We start from the raw sequence: 23,359 nt of genomic DNA on the forward strand, positions 1-23,359 counted from the left end.
AAAAGAGTTGATAAAAGCAAACTCATGACAGAATATGAAAACTTATTTATTTTCCTCGACCAACATTTTAATAAAGATAAAAATCTAAATGACACTATTGATAAAAAAAGCCCCTTGTATGAACAGATTCTTATTTTATTACGAGAATCAACTTCCCTCACCAACAAATTCTTAAAAATCTTCAACCTCACATCAATTAGAGTTCCCACCTCCCCTACAGCTAATATACCCCCCTCCCTTCCCCCCGCCGCTAGTACCTCTAATTCAAATACAACCAATAAACCCTTAGCCACACCCACCGGAACATCGCTCCCTCCAATAGCCTTACACCGTTACAACACGCGCAGTAATACACTCTCTTCCTTCCCTCCCACCAATAGCAGCCCCCCTCTAATAGTTACGTCAACGCAAACAGATCCCCCTCCAGCACAAAACTTCAGTTATAACACACGTAGCAAGAAGTCTACTGTTGCAAATACTTCTAACTCATAATATTACAAGCTATCTTTGTCACCGTCAAATGGTAAGTGCATAAGATTCTACTTCAATATTTTTCAAATATCTTTTCACACAATTAACTCTACGTTTCTTGCTTCCATTTACAGATTCCACTTGTATATGCTTTTTCAACTAGAATATCTACAAACTCACAATTTACAACATTTGAACATCACTTCAAATTTTGAGATGGTCCATAGTGATCCTATTTGAAACTGTTCTTCAACTTCTATTCACCAACTTCATATCCTCAACATGTTCTACAACTTCACCATATGCATCTGACTTTCGTCTTTTATCTTCAAGATCATGATGAACTTCGGATCTCCCGACTAACTTTGACTTTTACTCTCTCCTCTTTACTTTGATTATATAAGATTTTTCGCCATCGTCTAATTATAACCGCCATTACTATCAACTTTACTTTTATGCAATCTTACTACTTGTTGTTTAACAATCTGTTTTATTCCATTGTACTTATTTTAGCAGCCTTCTAAGGTTAATTTTGTTAATACTTCCACTATTGTATCTCATCACATTGTATTTTCAAACCATCATTGTTATTTTTAATGTTATTTTACTTCAAATCTCTTCAAGATTTTAAAATTCATTTCATCACTACATGTTATTTAGACGCTTATTTTTAATTTAAGGTTAAGACTATGGCTGATGATGCCTTCAGAGAAGGCGAAACATGTCCCACTATTAGCTAACAAATTTATGTAAATCATCCAAGACGATTTTGTATTGATTAGGTGGTCTAATAAATAACTTAATGTTATTATTTCAATCTAATATCATCAATACGGACCAAAAATGATATTTATTACATGTAATGTCAATGCCAACCAGGCAATAGTAAAACCTAACAAGTACTTGAACCTAAAAATTAAAATAGGCAAGATTTCTAGAGATATCAAGTTTCTTAAAGATTGCTTGAAATTAGAGTTGGTACCTAAATTTCTCAAATCTTTACAAAGAAAAAGTCATCCCTATTCAAAATCTAATGCCACTCAAAAGAAAGTAAACAACATATGGTTGAAAAATGAAATTAAACTATTATACAAGAAGAAATCTTTACTAAATTTACAATTATATAAGACTCATTTGACCATCTCTCAGAAATTACCCCCACTTGAATGGAGCTCATTTTTAAGGTACACTGACCTCAAACTATCTTACATATTAGACAAGAAACAGAAAACCCTAAACCATAAATTACTTAGTCTTCAAGAAAACAAATGTAAAACTCCTGACCAAAATACAAACAACAAAGTGTCCCCTTCCCATTTGACTAACATTCCCACTACAATCAACCTATCTAATGCAACCTTCTCTAACCAAGAATTAAATCTATTAGATAAAGGCATCAAACATAATTGGCCTAATCACAAAAAGGCAGAAGACATCATCACTATCATCGCTGAAACCGAAACTAATATCGATAAACAAATCCCAATTGATAAACAGAATGACGTACGATATGAAGTAAAAAAGAAACTCCCAACTTTAATTAATGAGATAACATCTAATAATAACCACAATGTCTCGAAACAAATTCTAAACCTGAAATCCAAAATCCATAACAACAACGTAGTAATTACAAAAGCAGATAAGGGCAACACCATAGTAATAATGAACAAACAAGATTACATCAATAAAACTGAAACCTTTTTTTCAGACAATACCTATACCTTAATTAACAAAGATCCAACAAACAAAATACAGCGTAACTTAAAGAACCTTCTGAAAAATTCTAACTTCATTTTAAATGATCAAGATTATCAGAAATTAACTGTAATGAACCCAAAATTACCTACAGTCAGATCACTGCCCAAAATTCATAAAAATGATGTCCCCATTCGGCCTATAATTAATAGTATCAATAGTCCTACCTATAAAACCTCTCAATTCCTACACAAATTCCTAAAAAAACACTTCAAATTTCACAACTCCAACCCCATAAAGAACTCGATCGAACTCTGTAATTCCCTAAATAAGTTCAGTCTACAACCAAACCACGTTTTATGTTCTTTTGACATCACCAACATGTATACTAATATCCCTATCAACAATACTATTAACATCATAAAAAACAATCTGTTGAAACATAGCACATTGAGTAAAATCGAAATTGATGAATGGTTAAAATTACTTAATTTCGTTTTAGACAACAACTATTTTACCTTCAATAAGAAAATTTACAAACAAGAAGGTCTAGCGATGGGAGACCCGTTATCTGGAATACTAGCCGACATATACTTAGATAATCTCGAACATAGTAAGATTATTAATAACATCAACGGACTCTGTCTTTGGCATCGCTATGTTGATGATACCATAGCTATCATTGATAAACAAATCAACAACAGCAATAACATACTATCATTCCTCAACAACTTAGATAATAATATTAAATTCACTAAAGAAGATGAGATCAATAACTCTTTGAACTTCTTAGATATCAAAATCACACGAGCATTGAACAAATTCGACTTCCAAATATACAGAAAACCCACCTTTTCTCCAACAACCATAAAAAAAGATTCTTTACATCCCAACTCACATAAAAAAGCCACTTATCACAGTTTAATATATAGAGCATTAAAGATCCCTATGTCCTCTACTAATTTAAAGAAAGAATTACTATTCATCAAGGAAATAGCTAAATTCAATGGATTTAACACGAATATGATTGATAAAATCATCAATAAAACCAAACTGAAACTAGCTACCAATTTAACTCCATTAAAACCCGTCAAACCAAAATACGCTAAATTCACGTTCACTAACCATAGCATTTACCCGATAACCAATTCATTAATGAAGCACGAAATAAAAATAGCCTACACAACAAAAAACACTAATCGCAATTTATTCTTCAATCACAACTCTATCAACATCACAGACAATAGTTACTCTGGATCAGGAATATACAGATTGAAATGCTCTACATGTAATTTTTCTTATGTTGGCCAAACTGGCCGCAGCTTCTCTACCAGATACGCCGAACATTACAATGCCCAAAGACACAACAAATTCTCCGCAATGGCCAACCATATGACGGACACCGGGCATAAATTCACCACAATAGAACAAGACCTCCATATCCTAAAAAGAGTTGATAAAAGCAAACTCATGACAGAATATGAAAACTTATTTATTTTCCTCGACCAACATTTTAATAAAGATAAAAATCTAAATGACACTATTGATAAAAAAAGCCCCTTGTATGAACAGATTCTTATTTTATTACGAGAATCAACTTCCCTCACCAACAAATTCTTAAAAATCTTCAACCTCACATCAATTAGAGTTCCCACCTCCCCTACAGCTAATATACCCCCCTCCGTTCCCCCCGCCGCTAGTACCTCTAATTCAAATACAACCAATAAACCCTTAGCCACACCCACCGGAACATCGCTCCCTCCAATAGCCTTACACCGTTACAACACGCGCAGTAATACACTCTCTTCCTTCCCTCCCACCAATAGCAGCCCCCCTCTAATAGTTACGTCAACGCAAACAGATCCCCCTCCAGCACAAAACTTCAGTTATAACACACGTAGCAAGAAGTCTACTGTTGCAAATACTTCTAACTCATAATATTACAAGCTATCTTTGTCACCGTCAAATGGTAAGTGCATAAGATTCTACTTCAATATTTTTCAAATATCTTTTCACACAATTAACTCTACGTTTCTTGCTTCCATTTACAGATTCCACTTGTATATGCTTTTTCAACTAGAATATCTACAAACTCACAATTTACAACATTTGAACATCACTTCAAATTTTGAGATGGTCCATAGTGATCCTATTTGAAACTGTTCTTCAACTTCTATTCACCAACTTCATATCCTCAACATGTTCTACAACTTCACCATATGCATCTGACTTTCGTCTTTTATCTTCAAGATCATGATGAACTTCGGATCTCCCGACTAACTTTGACTTTTACTCTCTCCTCTTTACTTTGATTATATAAGATTTTTCGCCATCGTCTAATTATAACCGCCATTACTATCAACTTTACTTTTATGCAATCTTACTACTTGTTGTTTAACAATCTGTTTTATTCCATTGTACTTATTTTAGCAGCCTTCTAAGGTTAATTTTGTTAATACTTCCACTATTGTATCTCATCACATTGTATTTTCAAACCATCATTGTTATTTTTAATGTTATTTTACTTCAAATCTCTTCAAGATTTTAAAATTCATTTCATCACTACATGTTATTTAGACGCTTATTTTTAATTTAAGGTTAAGACTATGGCTGATGATGCCTTCAGAGAAGGCGAAACATGTCCCACTATTAGCTAACAAATTTATGTAAATCATCCAAGACGATTTTGTATTGATTAGGTGGTCTAATAAATAACTTAATGTTATTATTTCAATCTAATATCATCAATACGGACCAAAAATGATATTTATTACATGTAATGTCAATGCCAACCAGGCAATAGTAAAACCTAACAAGTACTTGAACCTAAAAATTAAAATAGGCAAGATTTCTAGAGATATCAAGTTTCTTAAAGATTGCTTGAAATTAGAGTTGGTACCTAAATTTCTCAAATCTTTACAAAGAAAAAGTCATCCCTATTCAAAATCTAATGCCACTCAAAAGAAAGTAAACAACATATGGTTGAAAAATGAAATTAAACTATTATACAAGAAGAAATCTTTACTAAATTTACAATTATATAAGACTCATTTGACCATCTCTCAGAAATTACCCCCACTTGAATGGAGCTCATTTTTAAGGTACACTGACCTCAAACTATCTTACATATTAGACAAGAAACAGAAAACCCTAAACCATAAATTACTTAGTCTTCAAGAAAACAAATGTAAAACTCCTGACCAAAATACAAACAACAAAGTGTCCCCTTCCCATTTGACTAACATTCCCACTACAATCAACCTATCTAATGCAACCTTCTCTAACCAAGAATTAAATCTATTAGATAAAGGCATCAAACATAATTGGCCTAATCACAAAAAGGCAGAAGACATCATCACTATCATCGCTGAAACCGAAACTAATATCGATAAACAAATCCCAATTGATAAACAGAATGACGTACGATATGAAGTAAAAAAGAAACTCCCAACTTTAATTAATGAGATAACATCTAATAATAACCACAATGTCTCGAAACAAATTCTAAACCTGAAATCCAAAATCCATAACAACAACGTAGTAATTACAAAAGCAGATAAGGGCAACACCATAGTAATAATGAACAAACAAGATTACATCAATAAAACTGAAACCTTTTTTTCAGACAATACCTATACCTTAATTAACAAAGATCCAACAAACAAAATACAGCGTAACTTAAAGAACCTTCTGAAAAATTCTAACTTCATTTTAAATGATCAAGATTATCAGAAATTAACTGTAATGAACCCAAAATTACCTACAGTCAGATCACTGCCCAAAATTCATAAAAATGATGTCCCCATTCGGCCTATAATTAATAGTATCAATAGTCCTACCTATAAAACCTCTCAATTCCTACACAAATTCCTAAAAAAACACTTCAAATTTCACAACTCCAACCCCATAAAGAACTCGATCGAACTCTGTAATTCCCTAAATAAGTTCAGTCTACAACCAAACCACGTTTTATGTTCTTTTGACATCACCAACATGTATACTAATATCCCTATCAACAATACTATTAACATCATAAAAAACAATCTGTTGAAACATAGCACATTGAGTAAAATCGAAATTGATGAATGGTTAAAATTACTTAATTTCGTTTTAGACAACAACTATTTTACCTTCAATAAGAAAATTTACAAACAAGAAGGTCTAGCGATGGGAGACCCGTTATCTGGAATACTAGCCGACATATACTTAGATAATCTCGAACATAGTAAGATTATTAATAACATCAACGGACTCTGTCTTTGGCATCGCTATGTTGATGATACCATAGCTATCATTGATAAACAAATCAACAACAGCAATAACATACTATCATTCCTCAACAACTTAGATAATAATATTAAATTCACTAAAGAAGATGAGATCAATAACTCTTTGAACTTCTTAGATATCAAAATCACACGAGCATTGAACAAATTCGACTTCCAAATATACAGAAAACCCACCTTTTCTCCAACAACCATAAAAAAAGATTCTTTACATCCCAACTCACATAAAAAAGCCACTTATCACAGTTTAATATATAGAGCATTAAAGATCCCTATGTCCTCTACTAATTTAAAGAAAGAATTACTATTCATCAAGGAAATAGCTAAATTCAATGGATTTAACACGAATATGATTGATAAAATCATCAATAAAACCAAACTGAAACTAGCTACCAATTTAACTCCATTAAAACCCGTCAAACCAAAATACGCTAAATTCACGTTCACTAACCATAGCATTTACCCGATAACCAATTCATTAATGAAGCACGAAATAAAAATAGCCTACACAACAAAAAACACTAATCGCAATTTATTCTTCAATCACAACTCTATCAACATCACAGACAATAGTTACTCTGGATCAGGAATATACAGATTGAAATGCTCTACATGTAATTTTTCTTATGTTGGCCAAACTGGCCGCAGCTTCTCTACCAGATACGCCGAACATTACAATGCCCAAAGACACAACAAATTCTCCGCAATGGCCAACCATATGACGGACACCGGGCATAAATTCACCACAATAGAACAAGACCTCCATATCCTAAAAAGAGTTGATAAAAGCAAACTCATGACAGAATATGAAAACTTATTTATTTTCCTCGACCAACATTTTAATAAAGATAAAAATCTAAATGACACTATTGATAAAAAAAGCCCCTTGTATGAACAGATTCTTATTTTATTACGAGAATCAACTTCCCTCACCAACAAATTCTTAAAAATCTTCAACCTCACATCAATTAGAGTTCCCACCTCCCCTACAGCTAATATACCCCCCTCCCTTCCCCCCGCCGCTAGTACCTCTAATTCAAATACAACCAATAAACCCTTAGCCACACCCACCGGAACATCGCTCCCTCCAATAGCCTTACACCGTTACAACACGCGCAGTAATACACTCTCTTCCTTCCCTCCCACCAATAGCAGCCCCCCTCTAATAGTTACGTCAACGCAAACAGATCCCCCTCCAGCACAAAACTTCAGTTATAACACACGTAGCAAGAAGTCTACTGTTGCAAATACTTCTAACTCATAATATTACAAGCTATCTTTGTCACCGTCAAATGGTAAGTGCATAAGATTCTACTTCAATATTTTTCAAATATCTTTTCACACAATTAACTCTACGTTTCTTGCTTCCATTTACAGATTCCACTTGTATATGCTTTTTCAACTAGAATATCTACAAACTCACAATTTACAACATTTGAACATCACTTCAAATTTTGAGATGGTCCATAGTGATCCTATTTGAAACTGTTCTTCAACTTCTATTCACCAACTTCATATCCTCAACATGTTCTACAACTTCACCATATGCATCTGACTTTCGTCTTTTATCTTCAAGATCATGATGAACTTCGGATCTCCCGACTAACTTTGACTTTTACTCTCTCCTCTTTACTTTGATTATATAAGATTTTTCGCCATCGTCTAATTATAACCGCCATTACTATCAACTTTACTTTTATGCAATCTTACTACTTGTTGTTTAACAATCTGTTTTATTCCATTGTACTTATTTTAGCAGCCTTCTAAGGTTAATTTTGTTAATACTTCCACTATTGTATCTCATCACATTGTATTTTCAAACCATCATTGTTATTTTTAATGTTATTTTACTTCAAATCTCTTCAAGATTTTAAAATTCATTTCATCACTACATGTTATTTAGACGCTTATTTTTAATTTAAGGTTAAGACTATGGCTGATGATGCCTTCAGAGAAGGCGAAACATGTCCCACTATTAGCTAACAAATTTATGTAAATCATCCAAGACGATTTTGTATTGATTAGGTGGTCTAATAAATAACTTAATGTTATTATTTCAACATACCACTTAGTCGAGCAGCTCTTCTTCTTTCTCTCAATTCTTCCCAACCCAAACATTGCAACATTTTTGTAATGCTACTCTTTTGTCGGAAATCACCCAGAACAAATCGAGCTGCTTTTCTTTGGATTTTTTCCAGTTCTTGAATCAGGTAATCCTGGTGAGGGTCCCATACACTGGAACCATACTCTAGTTGGGGTCTTACCAGAGACTTATATGCACTCTCCTTTACATCCTTACTACAACCCCTAAACACCCTCATAACCATGTGTAGAGATCGGTACCCTTTATTTACAATCCCATTTATGTGATTACCCCAGTGAAGATCTTTCCTTATATTAACACCTAGAAACTTACAATGATCCCCAAAAGGAACTTTCACCCCATCAACGCAGTAATTAAAACTGAGAGGACTTTTCCTATTTGTGAAACTCACAACCTGACTTTTAGCCCCGTTTATCAACATACCATTGCCTGCTGTCCATCTCACAACATTTTCGAGGTCACGTTGCAGTTGCTCACAATCTTGTAACTTATTTATCACTCTATAGAGAATAACATCATCCGCAAAAAGCCTTACCTCCCATTCCACTCCTTTACTCATATCATTTATATATATAAGAAAACATAAAGGTCCGATAACAGTGCCCTGAGGAACTCCCCTCTCAACTATTACAGGGTCAGACAAAGCTTCACCTACTCTAACTCTCTGAGATCTATTTTCTAGAAATATAACAACCCATTCAGTCACTCTTTTGTCTAGTCCAATTGCACTCATTTTTGCCAGTAGTCTCCCATGATCCACCCTATCAAATGCTTTAGACATGTCAATCGCGATATAGTCCATTTGACCTCCAGAATCCAAGATATCTGCTATATCTTGCTGGAATCCTACAAGTTGAGCTTCGGTGGAATAACCTTTCCTAAAACCGAATTGCCTTCTATCGAACCAGTTATTAATTTCACAAACATGTCTAATATAATCAGAAAGAATGCCTTCCCAAAGCTTACATACAATGCATGTCAAACTTACTGGCCTGTAATTTTCAGCTTTATGTCTATCACCCTTTCCTTTATACACAGGGGCTACTATAGCAACTCTCCATTCATCTGGTATAGCTCCTTTGACCAAACAATAATCAAATAAGTACTTCAGATATGGTAGTATATCCCAACCCATTGTCTTTAGTATATCCCCAGAAATCAGATCAATTCCAGCCGCTTTTCTAGTTTTCAACTTTTGTATCTTATTGTAAATGTCATTGTTATCATATGTAAATTTTATTACTTCTTTGGCCTTAGTCTCTTCCTCTATCTCGACATTATCCTTGTAACCAACAATCTTTACATACTGCTGACTGAATACTTCTGCCTTTTGAAGATCCTCACATACACACTCCCCTTGTTCATTAATTATTTCTGGAATGTCCTTCTTGGAACCTGTTTCTGCCTTAAAATACCTGTACATACCCTTCCATTTTTCACTAAAATTTGTATGACTGCCAATTATGCTTGCCATCATGTTATCCTTAGCTGCCTTCTTTGCTAGATTCAATTTTCTAGTAAGTTCCTTCAATTTCTCCTTACTTCCACAGCCATTTCTAACTCTATTTCTTTCCAGTCTGCACCTCCTTCTTAGTCTCTTTATTTCTCTATTATAATAAGGTGGGTCTTTACCATTCCTTACCACCCTTAAAGGTACAAACCTGTTTTCGCATTCCTCAACAATTTCTTTAAACCCATCCCAGAGTCTGTTTACATTTTTATTTACCGTTTTCCACCGATCATAGTTACTTTTTAGAAACTGCCTCATACCTGCTTTATCAGCTATATGGTACTGCCTAACAGTCCTACTTTTAAGACCTTCCTTTCTATCGCATTTATTTTTAACTACCACAAAAACAGCTTCATGATCACTAATACCATCTATTACTTCAGTTTCCCTATAGAGCTCATCTGGTTTTATCAGCACCACATCCAGGATATTTTTCCCTCTGGTTGGTTCCATCACTTTCTGAATCAGCTGTCCTTCCCATATTAACTTATTTGCCATTTGTTGGTCATGCTTCCTGTCGTTCGCATTTCCTTCCCAATTGACATCTGGCAAATTCAGATCTCCCGCTACAATCACATTTCTTTCCATGTCGTTTCCCACATAGCTGACTATCCTATCAAATAATTCCGAATCTGCATCAGTGCTACCCTTTCCCAATCTGTACACTCCAAATATATCAAGTTGCCTATTATCTTTAGAAATGAGCCTTACACCTAGAATTTCATGTGTCTCATCTTTAACTTTTTCGTAGCTTACAAATTCTTCTTTCACCAGAATGAAAACTCCCCCTCCCACCTTTCCTATCCTATCTCTACGATACACACTCCAGTGCCGTGAGAAAATTTCTGCATCCATTATATCATTTCTCAGCCATGATTCAACTCCTATTACAATATCTGGTAAATATATATCTATTAAATTACTTAATTCTATTCCTTTCTTTACAATACTTCTACAGTTCAGCACTAACAATTTTATGTCATCCCTACTTGATTTCCAGTTCCCTGTTCCCTTATCACCGCTCCCTAGGCCATCCCGTTTCCCTGAATGTACCTCCCTATTACCCTTCCAAACAAATTTCCTAACTTATACGTACCACTGCGGTTTAAATGAAGGCCATCCGAGCGCAGATCCCTATCTCCTACCCACCCATTAGGATCTAGAAATTTCACTCCCAGTTTCCCACATACCCACTCCATAGTCTCATTTAAATCCCCAATCACCCTCCAGTCAGTATCCCTCCTACCCAGTATTCCACTAATAACAATCTCCGCTTTCTTAAACTTCACCCGTGCTGCATTTACCAGATCCCACACATCTCCAACTATGTTGGTACTTATATCAGCTTGCCTTACGTTGTTGGTACCAACGTGAAACACTACCGCCTTCTCCTTCCCCTCCTCCCTCTCTTCTACTTTCCTCAACATCTGCCTCAACCTAATTCCTGGATAACATTCTACCCTGGTTCCCTTTCCTCCACACACTTTCCCCACGTGTCTAACGATGGAATCCCCCATGACCAGAGCCTCAACCCTACCCACCTCATTTGATCCCCTCCCCTCCTGGTCAACCCTATCTTTCCTGATAGCTGCAGAAACTACTTCCTCCTCCCTTTTCTCCTTCCCATGACCCTGTTCCACCTGTCTTTTCCTATCCTCTACTCTACATTTCCCTTTCCTCCTACTTGCATGCATCTCAGCAACAGTTCCCTGTCCCTCATCTTCACTCTGTTGTTCTACCTGGAGTGACTCGTACCGATTTCGCACAGACACCTGTCCTGAATTCTGATCCTGAATAGAGCCCTTGGCCTGCAATCTCCTTCCCCTTAGAACATTAGACCACCTGTCTTCTACAACTCCTCCCTTTCCTTCCCCTCCCTCTTGTACACCTACTGTAACCTGTACATTGTTTGAGGGAGTCCTATCTTCCTTCCCGTCTTCTGTGAGAATCCTAATTATCTCCCTCAAACTTTCCAACCCCTCCCTCATACCCCTCAATGCCTCACCACACCCACAATAAGTACACTCGCGCTCCTTAGCCATTCTTTACGGAGGGAAAATTATAAATTAAAAAAATAAAGTAACTTATTTGCAAAAAAAAATAAATGAACGGAGGGATATATTGTCTGGGATAGTACACAACAATAAGGTAATTAATATATGACTACACTACAATACTACTTAGTCGTGCTCTATTTTTTTTTATCCTACAACCCCTAATAGGATAAAAACTGCTGTTAATTACTGAATATCGAAAGTAATACAGTAATAGGAACAAGGCACCAGGAATTGATGACATTCCCTTTGAATTACTGACTGCCTTAGGAGAAACAAGCATGGCAAGGTTATTCCATTTAGTGTGTAAGATGCATGAGACAGGATGTGCCATCCAAAATTTTAACACGTATTATTTACAGAAGAATGGAAAGACAAGTTGAAGCTGAGTTGGAAGAAGATCAATTTGGCTTCAGAAGAAATTTAGGAACACGTGAAGCAATCCTGACTTTGCGTCTGATCTTAGAGGATCGAATTAAGAAGTACAAGCCCATGTACAGGGTGTTCGTAGATCAAGAAAAGGCATTCGATAAAGTTGATTGGACCAAGCTATTTAAGATTCTGAAGGTGATTGGGATCAGATACCGAGAACGAAGAATTATCTACAATCTGTATAAAAATCAGTCTGCAATGATAAGAATCGAGGGTTTTGAAAAAGAAGCAGCAATCCAGAAAGGAGTGAGGCAAGGCTGCAGTTTGTCCACCCTCCTTTTCAATGTTTTCACAGAAGAGGCAGTAAAGGAAATCAAAGAGGAAATTGGAAAGGGAATCACAATCCAAGGAGAGGAATTCAAAACCTTGAGATTTGCCGATGATATTGTTATTTTACCTGAGACTGCAGAAGATTTCAAGAAGTTGCTGCATGGTATAGATAGGAGTACAACATGAAAATAAATAAGTCCAAAACAAAAGTAATGGAGTGCAGTCGAATGAAGGCGGGCGATGCAGGAAATATTAGATTAGGAAATGAAGTCTTAAGGGAAGTAGATGAATATTTAGATTTTTAGATTTAGATATTTAGAATTTTTAGATGAATATTGTTACTTGGGTAATAGAATAACTAACGATGGCAGAAGTAAGGAGGACATAAAATGCAGACTAGCACAAGCATTGAAGAGCTTTCTTAAGAAAAGAAATTGCTCACTAAATACATTGATATATGAATTAGAAAGATGTTTATTATGTTTATTATTTATTTATTTACAGAGTTTACGCCCACATTGGAGCACTTAAATCAGACTACAACAAATTTGTCTTCCTTTTCTTCTCCCAAAAAGTCTTGAGTCTGGTTGACTTGGCTGCCCTCTCCGCATCCGTTATAACATATTGTTTCCTCTGTACAGTGGTCAGAGGAAGCCTGATGCATTTAATAATAATAATAATAATAATAATAATAATAATAATAATAATAATAATAATAATAATAATAATAATAATCAACTTTAGGAAGAATGAAAGCAGAGAGTACTACAGAACCTTCAAACGCAAACTCACTGGCTATAAACCACCATCTCTATGCTTTGAGCAAAAGGACGGCACACTGGCGACGTCAAATTAAGAAAATTGCAGCATTCTGGCAGATTACTTCAAGAATTTACTTAATTGCTCTAAACTGCAAAGCCCCATTGAGACCAAGGAACCCTTACTCAGGTACCCAGATTCCAGACCACCCAACAGAGATTAAATCAAGCGCCACATTGCCCGTCTCAAAAATAACAAAGCACCGGGGGAAGACTCACTAGTAGCAGAACTATGGAAATATGCCCCAGAGGAATCACTTGATATCTTGCAAAAGCAAATAGAAGAAATTTAGAACAAGGAGACCCTATATGAAGATTGGAAAATAGCTTTGATCCATCCATTACACAAAAAAGGCAGCGTGAAGAACATGAACAACTACAGAGGAATATCTTTGCTACCCGTGACTTACAAAATTCTATCACTTGCCATCCTGGAGCGTTTGGAAGCACAAGTCGAACATCAAATAGGTGAATACCAAGGAGGGTTCAGAAGAGGTCGCTCAACAGCCGAACAGATCCAAAATCTTAAAACGATCATCAGATATTGTACACTAAGGTCCAAGCAGTATGTGTCTGTCTTCGTGGACTTCAAGAAAGCGTACGACTCCATTGACCGGGAAGTCCTGCTAAACATCTTAAATGAATTTGGAGTTGATTTGAAACTGCTGGCATTAATTAGAGCCACCCTGACTGATACAAAATCCAAGGTGAAGTTCCATGGATGTCTCTCGCATTCCTCTGACATCAAAACAGGAGTCCGACGAGGTGATGGGCTATCCCCGATACTCTTCAACTGTGTTCTTGAAAAGATCATCAGAACCTGGCGGGTGAGATTACAGGAAACCAACTACAGTCCATGAAGAATAGGAACCAAATCCAAGGGGATCGCAACAGATTGCTTAGCATTTGCCAATGATATTGCTGTTCTCTCAAATGACATAGAAACCGCTAGAGCTCAAGTGAAATTTTAAAGGAAATTGCCGAAAAAACTGGTCTGCAGATATTGTTTGAGAAAACAGAACTAATGACTAACATCAAAGAGGCTCCACCAAAACTCCATACAAAATACGGGGACATCACCCGAGTAGACAAATTCAAATACCTGGGTGAGATCATCATGAAAATTGGACTGGACAAAGAAGCACTTCAGGAGCGAGTACACAACCTGGAAATAGCCTACCAAACATCCCGTGCAATCTACAACAAAAAATACCTTTCCCAAAACACCAAGATACATCGCTATGAAACAGTTCTGAAGCCAGTAGTTCTATATGCAGCCGAAACCCTGTCTCTAAATGCCAAAAAAGGACTCCTTGAAGAACTGGAGAAAAAAGAACGCAAAATTGTGAGAGGAATCTTGGGATCAAAGTACAGAAATGGAATCCATCAAAGAGATCCAACGAGGAAGTCTACAGCAAAATAGAGAAAATTACCGACACAATCAGAAAAAGACTTTACGGTCATCTGAAAGGAATGGACGGAAGAAAGTTAACTAAAGAAATCTTTCACTTTTTTATTCAAACCCCAAAAACCACAATTCTCTGGTTTAGAAATACCAAAGAAGACCTGCAAATGCTACATATCTCAGCTGAAGACGCCCTTAACAGAGATCTCTTCCGCAAGAAAATATTGACGAACGGGCTAAACTAAGACGAGCAACCGAAGAGAAGACACAGTGCCCCTTGGACAGAGGAGTGTAAGCAGGCCCACTCACAAAGAATGAGGAAAATTTGGGCTCTAAAGAAGGCCAAGTTCAGTGTCAAATGCAACAAGACAACATGATCCTTGATGGCCCCAGCAAATTCTATTATTACAATAATAATAATAATAATAATAATAATAATAATAATAATAATAATAATAATTACGGCGAATGGCCTCTGGAGAGGCCTGGTACGGATCTTTTTCTTGTAAACAGCCTATTAAGCGACCTGCATGTCTGTGAAGATGAGGGCCTTACCTAGGATGATTTCTAATGCTGAATACGCCACACACACCGAGCCCCTAAGCCACTGGAATTAAACAATTAAGGTCAAAATCCCAAACCCGGGACCCTCTGGACCAAAGGCCAGCACTTCTTTCACTCCTTCCAGGTGAACATTCAACAATATTTAGAACAGTGTCAAGGAGTCATACATTTTAAAAAACCTTTTAACTGGAAGACAAACAGATATTTTTTAGTGTAACAGAGTTTGAAACTTTTAACAACAACTATTGAAATGAATAGATATAGTTTCTTAAGTAGGCTAACTATGTATTCATCCTGTCTCATTTCACCAACCCATTAACCACCACATTGTTTTAAAATCATTTTACTTCAATTTAAATTCAAATAGTTTTTAAGAGGAACAATGTACCTGAAAATAATGTACTCAAAAACTCAGTGATTCACCTAAGCTATACAACAGCTGAAGTGTTCTCAAATAAGAATGAAACTTGTACTCTTTATAATTAATTAATTTGCTAAAAAGCAAATAAAAAGTATCAAAAAGGTGGAAGATTTTCAATTCAAGTTCTGTGATTAGAATTTGATACAGAAAATGAAGCAAATTACTTGCAACCAGTATCCAGTATTCAGGAGATAGTGGGTTCGAACCCCACTATCGGCAGCCCTGAAGATGGTTTTCCATGGTTTCCTATTTTCACACTAGTACCTTGTTATGTTTAAAAACTATATGAAATTACAAAATATAAAAATTATTAAAATCAGAGTGTTGAATGAGGCAGTAAAATGGGAAGGGAAATGGATCTACCTTGTTATAATCTATTTTAAAATAATTTATATTCACTTGAACAGATGTTTTTTTTTTAAATGTTGGTTTCCAGCAGTTTAGTTCACTGTGATGTGTATGTTTCCTAGTTTGTTTATTTGTTTTTTTAAATTGAAAAATGATTTTTTTCTTGTCGATGTTCTATTTTTATTACAAAACTGTTCCCTTTGGCTGCTCTTTTCCAAGGTGAATGTTGTCGTTTGTTTTTGTTTTATAAAAATGAGTCTTTTGAATTCTGTTTAATGCAGGATCCCTGAAGAGAAAACCACCAACTCCGAGAAAATTCTTCTGTCCCCCCCGAAAACAAAGAAGTCTCAACCCATCTGCAGCTACTGTGAAGAGATAGATGTACCCGTGCTTCGCTGTGGGATTCTAAGAAAGACTGTCTTTGTGGTTTTCCTAACTACAGTTAGTTAACTTAGGCCATTACAAAAACGTCAGTAGGAATGTATGGATAGGACTTCGGGACCAGACAGTGAAAAGGCATATAATATGCCCAAAACATAGGCTTCTACATGAATAACTGATATTCCTGTCTTATGCTTTTTGTAAAGTGCAGTAATGTTGCAATTAGTTGTCGTCAGTGACCTTCCACAAGTCAGCGACTTTGCATCGATAGATGGATCTCCATGAAAAAATTAGACCATAAATAATATCTGTTGGTAATATTCGTTAAAAAAATTCTACATCAGAATACCCGTGAACATGAAAATGTAAATGCCAGAGTAACTTCCGAATAGTTTAGTAGTTCTTTGTGTCATAAGGTAACCAAATATTTAAACAGCTCTACTGAAAATTTATGAAATCTTATGTTGTAATATTACATGCTAATTTAAGGCCTTAATTTCTTTTGGAGGCATTCAGTTTAATTACATCATATTAGATACATATTATGAAACACGACAGTACCTTTATTTCAATACCTGACATGTGGTCCCTTTTCATATGCATGCACATATATGTTAAAATGGGACTGTCTTCTGTTGCGTTGATTGGAAGAGGGGACTTCACCTATGTTAATTCAACAATTTTTACCTGTGACATACAAGTGTATTATGAGCCTAGGATTTAGCTAGGAATTTTTATCTTAAATAGAGGAAAGCAGCTGAAGATGCCTATAAAGGTCAGGCGAAACATGTCCAACAATTAGACGTTGTAATATCATATACGTAATTAATAAAAATCACATAAGGTATTGAATAGTTGGACTCACAAGAGACATTCTTTCATAATAACACAAATTGTTCAATACACACCCAATTATGAGATTTATAACTTGTAAGGTACCTAAAGTCGAATTTTTCATTTTCTTGATTTTTGTGGTTCTGAAATTGCCATAAGATGCTGAGCACTTTATAAAGTGAGTTCATGCTTCTAGGTGCAATACTTCAGAAGATATTAATTGACTGTTGCTATGAAGAAAATTGTATTTTGAGATAAATACAATTACAGCTTTCACTAATTTTCTTACCAACTCTACAAAGTTTTTATGAAATTGAGTGGCAAAGACTCAAACTGTTGCATAACTTAGTTTTTTTAAAACACCCAGAGGCAGCGCAAGAAGTCAAAACATAGAAAACAATTCTTAAACACTTTTGTTCAGCTCTACTGCCGAGTCTGGGTTCCTTTCTTCACAACGGGTCACATATTTTGATTCACGTTTAATTACTCAGAAATGTTTTGAGCTTATGCTGAGTGAAATCAGACAAACTCTTGGAAAACTTGGCATTTCTTCTCCGCTTGACAAAAAATCACTATTTGGAAGATTCAACAAATTACTCTAAATTTGTACCTATCTACCAGAAATAGTATCCTATAATTACTTTCAGACTTTCACACTTACCCTCTTGAATTTTGGCTAATGATTTTTCATCCTTTTTTGATTCTGCGGCTGGTTCAATAATCTTCTTAGGTTTTGACTCATGCCTTCGATTTAATCTCTTAAGTGAATTGGCTGTTTTCTCTATCATCTGATGAATAAATACAATCATTTTTCAATATTAAAGAATTAAAATTTAGCAGCTACAAACTTCTACTTTTCAAGACAAAACATCATGTTTCAACTTTCCTTTTTATATTTTAAGATAGAATCACCAATGTTTGAATGTCTACAGTAGATAACAACTGGTCCTTGGCTACAATGATATAAAACATATCCAATCTAATGAAAACTGAGAACAATTATTATTGAAAACCAGTATCTATTAGTATTTTATATCACAACTGTGAGCCATATCCAACTGTATGTTGTTCTCATGTACTGGGAGAAGGAATATATTCTGGGAAATGAATTTCAACAAACTCTTCTGCAGGATGGTTGAATAGTGATAACGGACAATGGTGGGAAGAAACATTATTTAAACACAACCCGCAGAATTGGACATACTCCTTGACCAACTAGATGCAGAAAACAAAAGAAAATGACACTCAGTTTAAGTTTGCGTTTTACTTTTTAGTGCGAATGTGACTGAGTGCATAAAAAGCTGATGCAACATTGGAGGGGATTCGAAGGTAAGAAGCATGTACTGTATGTATTCTGCTTTGTGTGATTAGTGTCATTATAGCCCATGCCAGCAGTGGACCTGACTGTCCCCCTACCCCTAACCTCTCCTATCAGAGACCAGAGACACCCCCCCACTACCAGAGCACAATAGTGGAAGTATTTCAGGCTACTTCACAATCACTGAACTGCATTCACTTAAATTCTCAATCACTAACTGCCCACCATGAGGAGCTAACAGCTCTCATTGAAAATAACAACGTACACATAAAGTAAAGTAAACTCATGTCTTCATCCTGAGGTGGTGCAGCTCTTTTCAGGCACACCCCAAATGGAGGTGAGCTGAACGTATCATTTTAATCAAATACCAGCACTCCTACCATTCTTAAATTTCTGGTAGTACCGGGAATCAAACCCGGGCCCCCGAGGATGGCAGCTAATAACGCTAACCGTTATGCTGCGGAGGTGGACGCTTGTATTAGTGAAAACTGGTTATGTGTAACTATTTCTAGTAGCATGGTACATAAGGACCATAATATTTACAGGCATGATTTAAAAGAATGAAGAGGTGAAGGAGTACACTTGTTCTGTAGAGATGATATTAAATGTAAAATTGTATGCACTTCCACCCACTATGTTGATCTGGCCAAGATCACTGTGACAACAGTTAGTCCTAATACGAGTTGTTTATTGGTCCCCATGGATAGGTCACCTCTCAGATACTGAAGTCATTCTACAGAGACTATCAATTGCTTATGAACATATTTTAATACTAGCTGATGTACCCGTGCTTCGCTATGGGATTCTAAGAAAGACTGTCTTTGTGGTTTTCCTAACTACAGTTAGTTAACTTAGGCCATTACAAAAACTTCAGTAGGAATGTATGGATTAAAAGCAATATTATCATATAAAATACTCGCTCAAATGAAAAACTGCACATTTTCTCATTTTTAATGAACAGTACTACGATGCATATCTAACATTCCAAAGTTCCAGAGCTGGAATGACCAGGCTGCAGACAGCCGTGAACACTCCTCTGGCAATGTTCCGTTAGATATACACACTGTTCATTCCAATCAGTGCCTCAGGGTAGTGATTGAATAGCTCGAATGCTATGATGAACCACTGTGTTACGTACCAGTAATATCAGAAAATGTATGAACCAGAGGAATGTCATGCTTAAGAAGAAATTTATTTAACTCCCCAGCTACTTCCCGTCAATATTCAGGCAGGCTTTAATACTCGGTATGACTGGGAGAATTGGCAGTGCGGTTAGGGGCATGAGCTGTGAGCTTGCATTTGCGAGGTAGTGGGTTCGAAAACCACTGTCGACAGCCCTGAGGATGGATTTCCATTGTCTCTCATTTTCACACCAGGCAAATGCTGGGGCTGTACTGTAATTAACCCATCCTCGTCATACACCTATCTATGTTGGTGCGATGTAAAGCAAATAAAAAAATACTCAGTATGCAGCAGCAATCCCATCTATCGGACAAGACTGTCAACAGAACACACAAAGCACATCACAATAAACAGTGGACAATGTAATGTTATTGTTGTTCAATGTTATGAGCTTTCTATATTGTAGGCTTTTACATTTAGTTTTCTTCCGACTCTGTGATATTAGTATTAATAATCTTGACCATGATGGTCAGGATTGGATCCGTATTGACTTAGTAACAGTAAATATGTTGGAAGATGGTCCGCCTAGTCAATACTATTTATTTATTTACCTTTCATCTTAACATCTAGTACATGTTTCGAGAATATTATGCATTCTCTTCCTCAGCTAGTAGATTAAAATTCAGTATGCAATAAGACCTGACTAAAATAGGGGGGGCCCCCATTAAAAATTCAAAACAACGAGTATTACAATGTAACACTTAAAAATTTGGATAGTACAAACATAGAATTAAAATCCCATTTTGTCAAGTACAAATTAAAAACACAATATAGTAATGTCTAATTAAATACAACGTCTTGTGATGATATGAATTCACAGTGTCCTTGAAGTTGCCTTGCGTGGTTCAAAAAAAGTTGAGTTAGGAATGAATGAAATTGCATTAAAACTTGAAGTCCTGCCAATATCCACCGTTAATAGGAGTTAAAATGATGTCTATTTAAATTAAAATATTGGATATAACGTCGTATTATGATGTGAATTTACGGTGTCCTAGGAATTGTAATACTATCTTGCGTAGTTCAATTGGATTTGTACAAGAATAAATGAAGTTGCGTTAAAACTTGGAGTCCTGCCATTATCTTCAGTTGATAGATGTATTATGCAGCCAGGTTGGAAATAGGTTAAAATGATCTATAAAAAGGAAATGAAATAGAAATTAACAAAAAGGCTCCGACATGAACAAATGAGAATACAACGGGGTAAAAATATTAAACCTTACCAGTGTGATGATGTAAATATTACGTGTGGCATGCATGTGTTAGATAGATGTGAAGGCACCGGATGTTGTATGGCAACTGGTTACGGAATTACATTGGGTTGCGTGGTGGATGGAAAGAGGGGTGGAAGGAACCGCCCCTGATACAACAGTCATACTTCCCCCCTTACACGCTTGACATCATTTGGCCTCTTACTAGGGTATTGGGTTACCAATTTAAACAACTGATTGTCTTCTGCAATGTGTTCATTTAGGCTGTTCTCATTATCAAATTTTTGCAATTTGTATATTTCTAATTTCTCTAGGGCATTCATTTGTTTGCCTTTGCTTAATGAATGTAATAAAGTCATATCACGTTCAATATTTGTGAAATGATGGTTGCTTTCATGCATGTGTTCACACATTGCAGAGTATCTAGAATGTTTTCGTGCATTGACATGCTCTTTATACCGTACCACCACACTTCTACCTGACTGTCCGACATATTTTTTTCCGCAATCTTGGCACGACAGTTTGTATACTCCTGACTTACTGAACCTACTGCTGTTGTTTACGCTGTTCGAATTGAACAATAAATTATTATTATTATTATTATTATTATTATTATTATTATTATTATTATTATTATTATTATTATTATCTGTCCTAAAGGATACATGGATATTGTGTTTCCTAAATAGTTTAACCAAACTGTGTGATTGTTTATTAATGTAAGTGAATGTAGCGAATTTCTTTTTTTCTTCCTTATTTACAAGTAGAGTGTTAGGTCTATTCACGACCTTTTTTTGCTGCATTCACTTACATTAATAAACAATCACACAGTTTGGTTAAACTATTTAGGAAGCACAATATCCATGTATCCTTTAGGACAGATAATAATAATAATAATAATAATAATAATAATAATAATAATAATAATAATAATAATAATAATAATAATAATAATTTATTGTTCAATTCGAACAGCGTAAACAACAGCAGTAGGTTCAGTAAGTCAGGAGTATACAAACTGTCGTGCCAAGATTGCGGAAAAAAATATGTCGGACAGTCAGGTAGAAGTGTGGTGGTACGGTATAAACAGCATGTCAATGCACGAAAACATTCTAGATACTCTGCAATGTGTGAACACATGCATGAAAGCAACCATCATTTCACAAATATTGAACGTGATATGACTTTATTACATTCATTAAGCAAAGGCAAACAAATGAATGCCCTAGAGAAATTAGAAATATACAAATTGCAAAAATTTGATAATGAGAACAGCCTAAATGAACACATTGCAGAAGACAATCAGTTGTTTAAATTGGTAACCCAATACCCTAGTAAGAGGCCAAATGATGTCAAGCGTGTAAGGGGGGAAGTATGACTGTTGTATCAGGGGCGGTTCCTTCCACCCCTCTTTCCATCCACCACGCAACCCAATGTAATTCCGTAACCAGTTGCCATACAACATCAGGTGCCTTCACATCTATCTAACACATGCATGCCACACGTAATATTTACATCATCACACTGGTAAGGTTTAATATTTTTACCCCGTTGTATTCTCATTTGTTCATGTCAGAGCCTTTTTGTTAATTTCTATTTCATTTCCTTTTTATAGACCATTTTAACCTATTTTCAACCTGGCTGCATAATACATCTATCAACTGAAGATAATGGCAGGACTCCAAGTTTTAACGCAACTTCATTTATTCTTTTACAAATCCAATTGAACTTCGCAAGATAGTATTACAATTCCTAGGACACCGTAAATTCACATCATTATACGACATTGTGTCCAATATTTTAATTTAAATAGACATCATTTTAACACCTATTAACGGTGGATATCGGCAGGACTTCAAGTTTTAATGCAATTTCATTCATTCCTAACTCAACTTTTTTTGAACCACGCAAGGCAGCTTCAAGGACACTGTGAATTCATATCATCACAAGACGTTGTATTTAATTAGACATTACTATATTGTGTTTTTAATTTGTACTTGACAAAATGGGATTTTAATTCTATGTTTGTACTATCCAAATTTTTAAGTGTTACATTGT

General features: G+C 35.6%; 1 protein-coding gene across 1 annotated transcript in view; it reads right to left on the bottom strand.

Moving 5' to 3' along the window:
• The window catches only part of LOC136877680 (uncharacterized), a 279,154-nt gene that overhangs the window by 54,037 nt on the left and 201,758 nt on the right, over window positions 1-23,359 (bottom strand). Inside the window, exon 7 of the mRNA XM_068228702.1 lies at window positions 18,255-18,381. Within this exon, the coding sequence (XP_068084803.1) occupies window positions 18,255-18,381 (127 nt within the window). The remainder of the gene's footprint in view (window positions 1-18,254; window positions 18,382-23,359) is intronic.

The sequence above is a fragment of the Anabrus simplex genome, chromosome 7, assembly GCF_040414725.1.
Source record: "Anabrus simplex isolate iqAnaSimp1 chromosome 7, ASM4041472v1, whole genome shotgun sequence".
Taxonomy (NCBI): domain Eukaryota; kingdom Metazoa; phylum Arthropoda; class Insecta; order Orthoptera; family Tettigoniidae; genus Anabrus; species Anabrus simplex.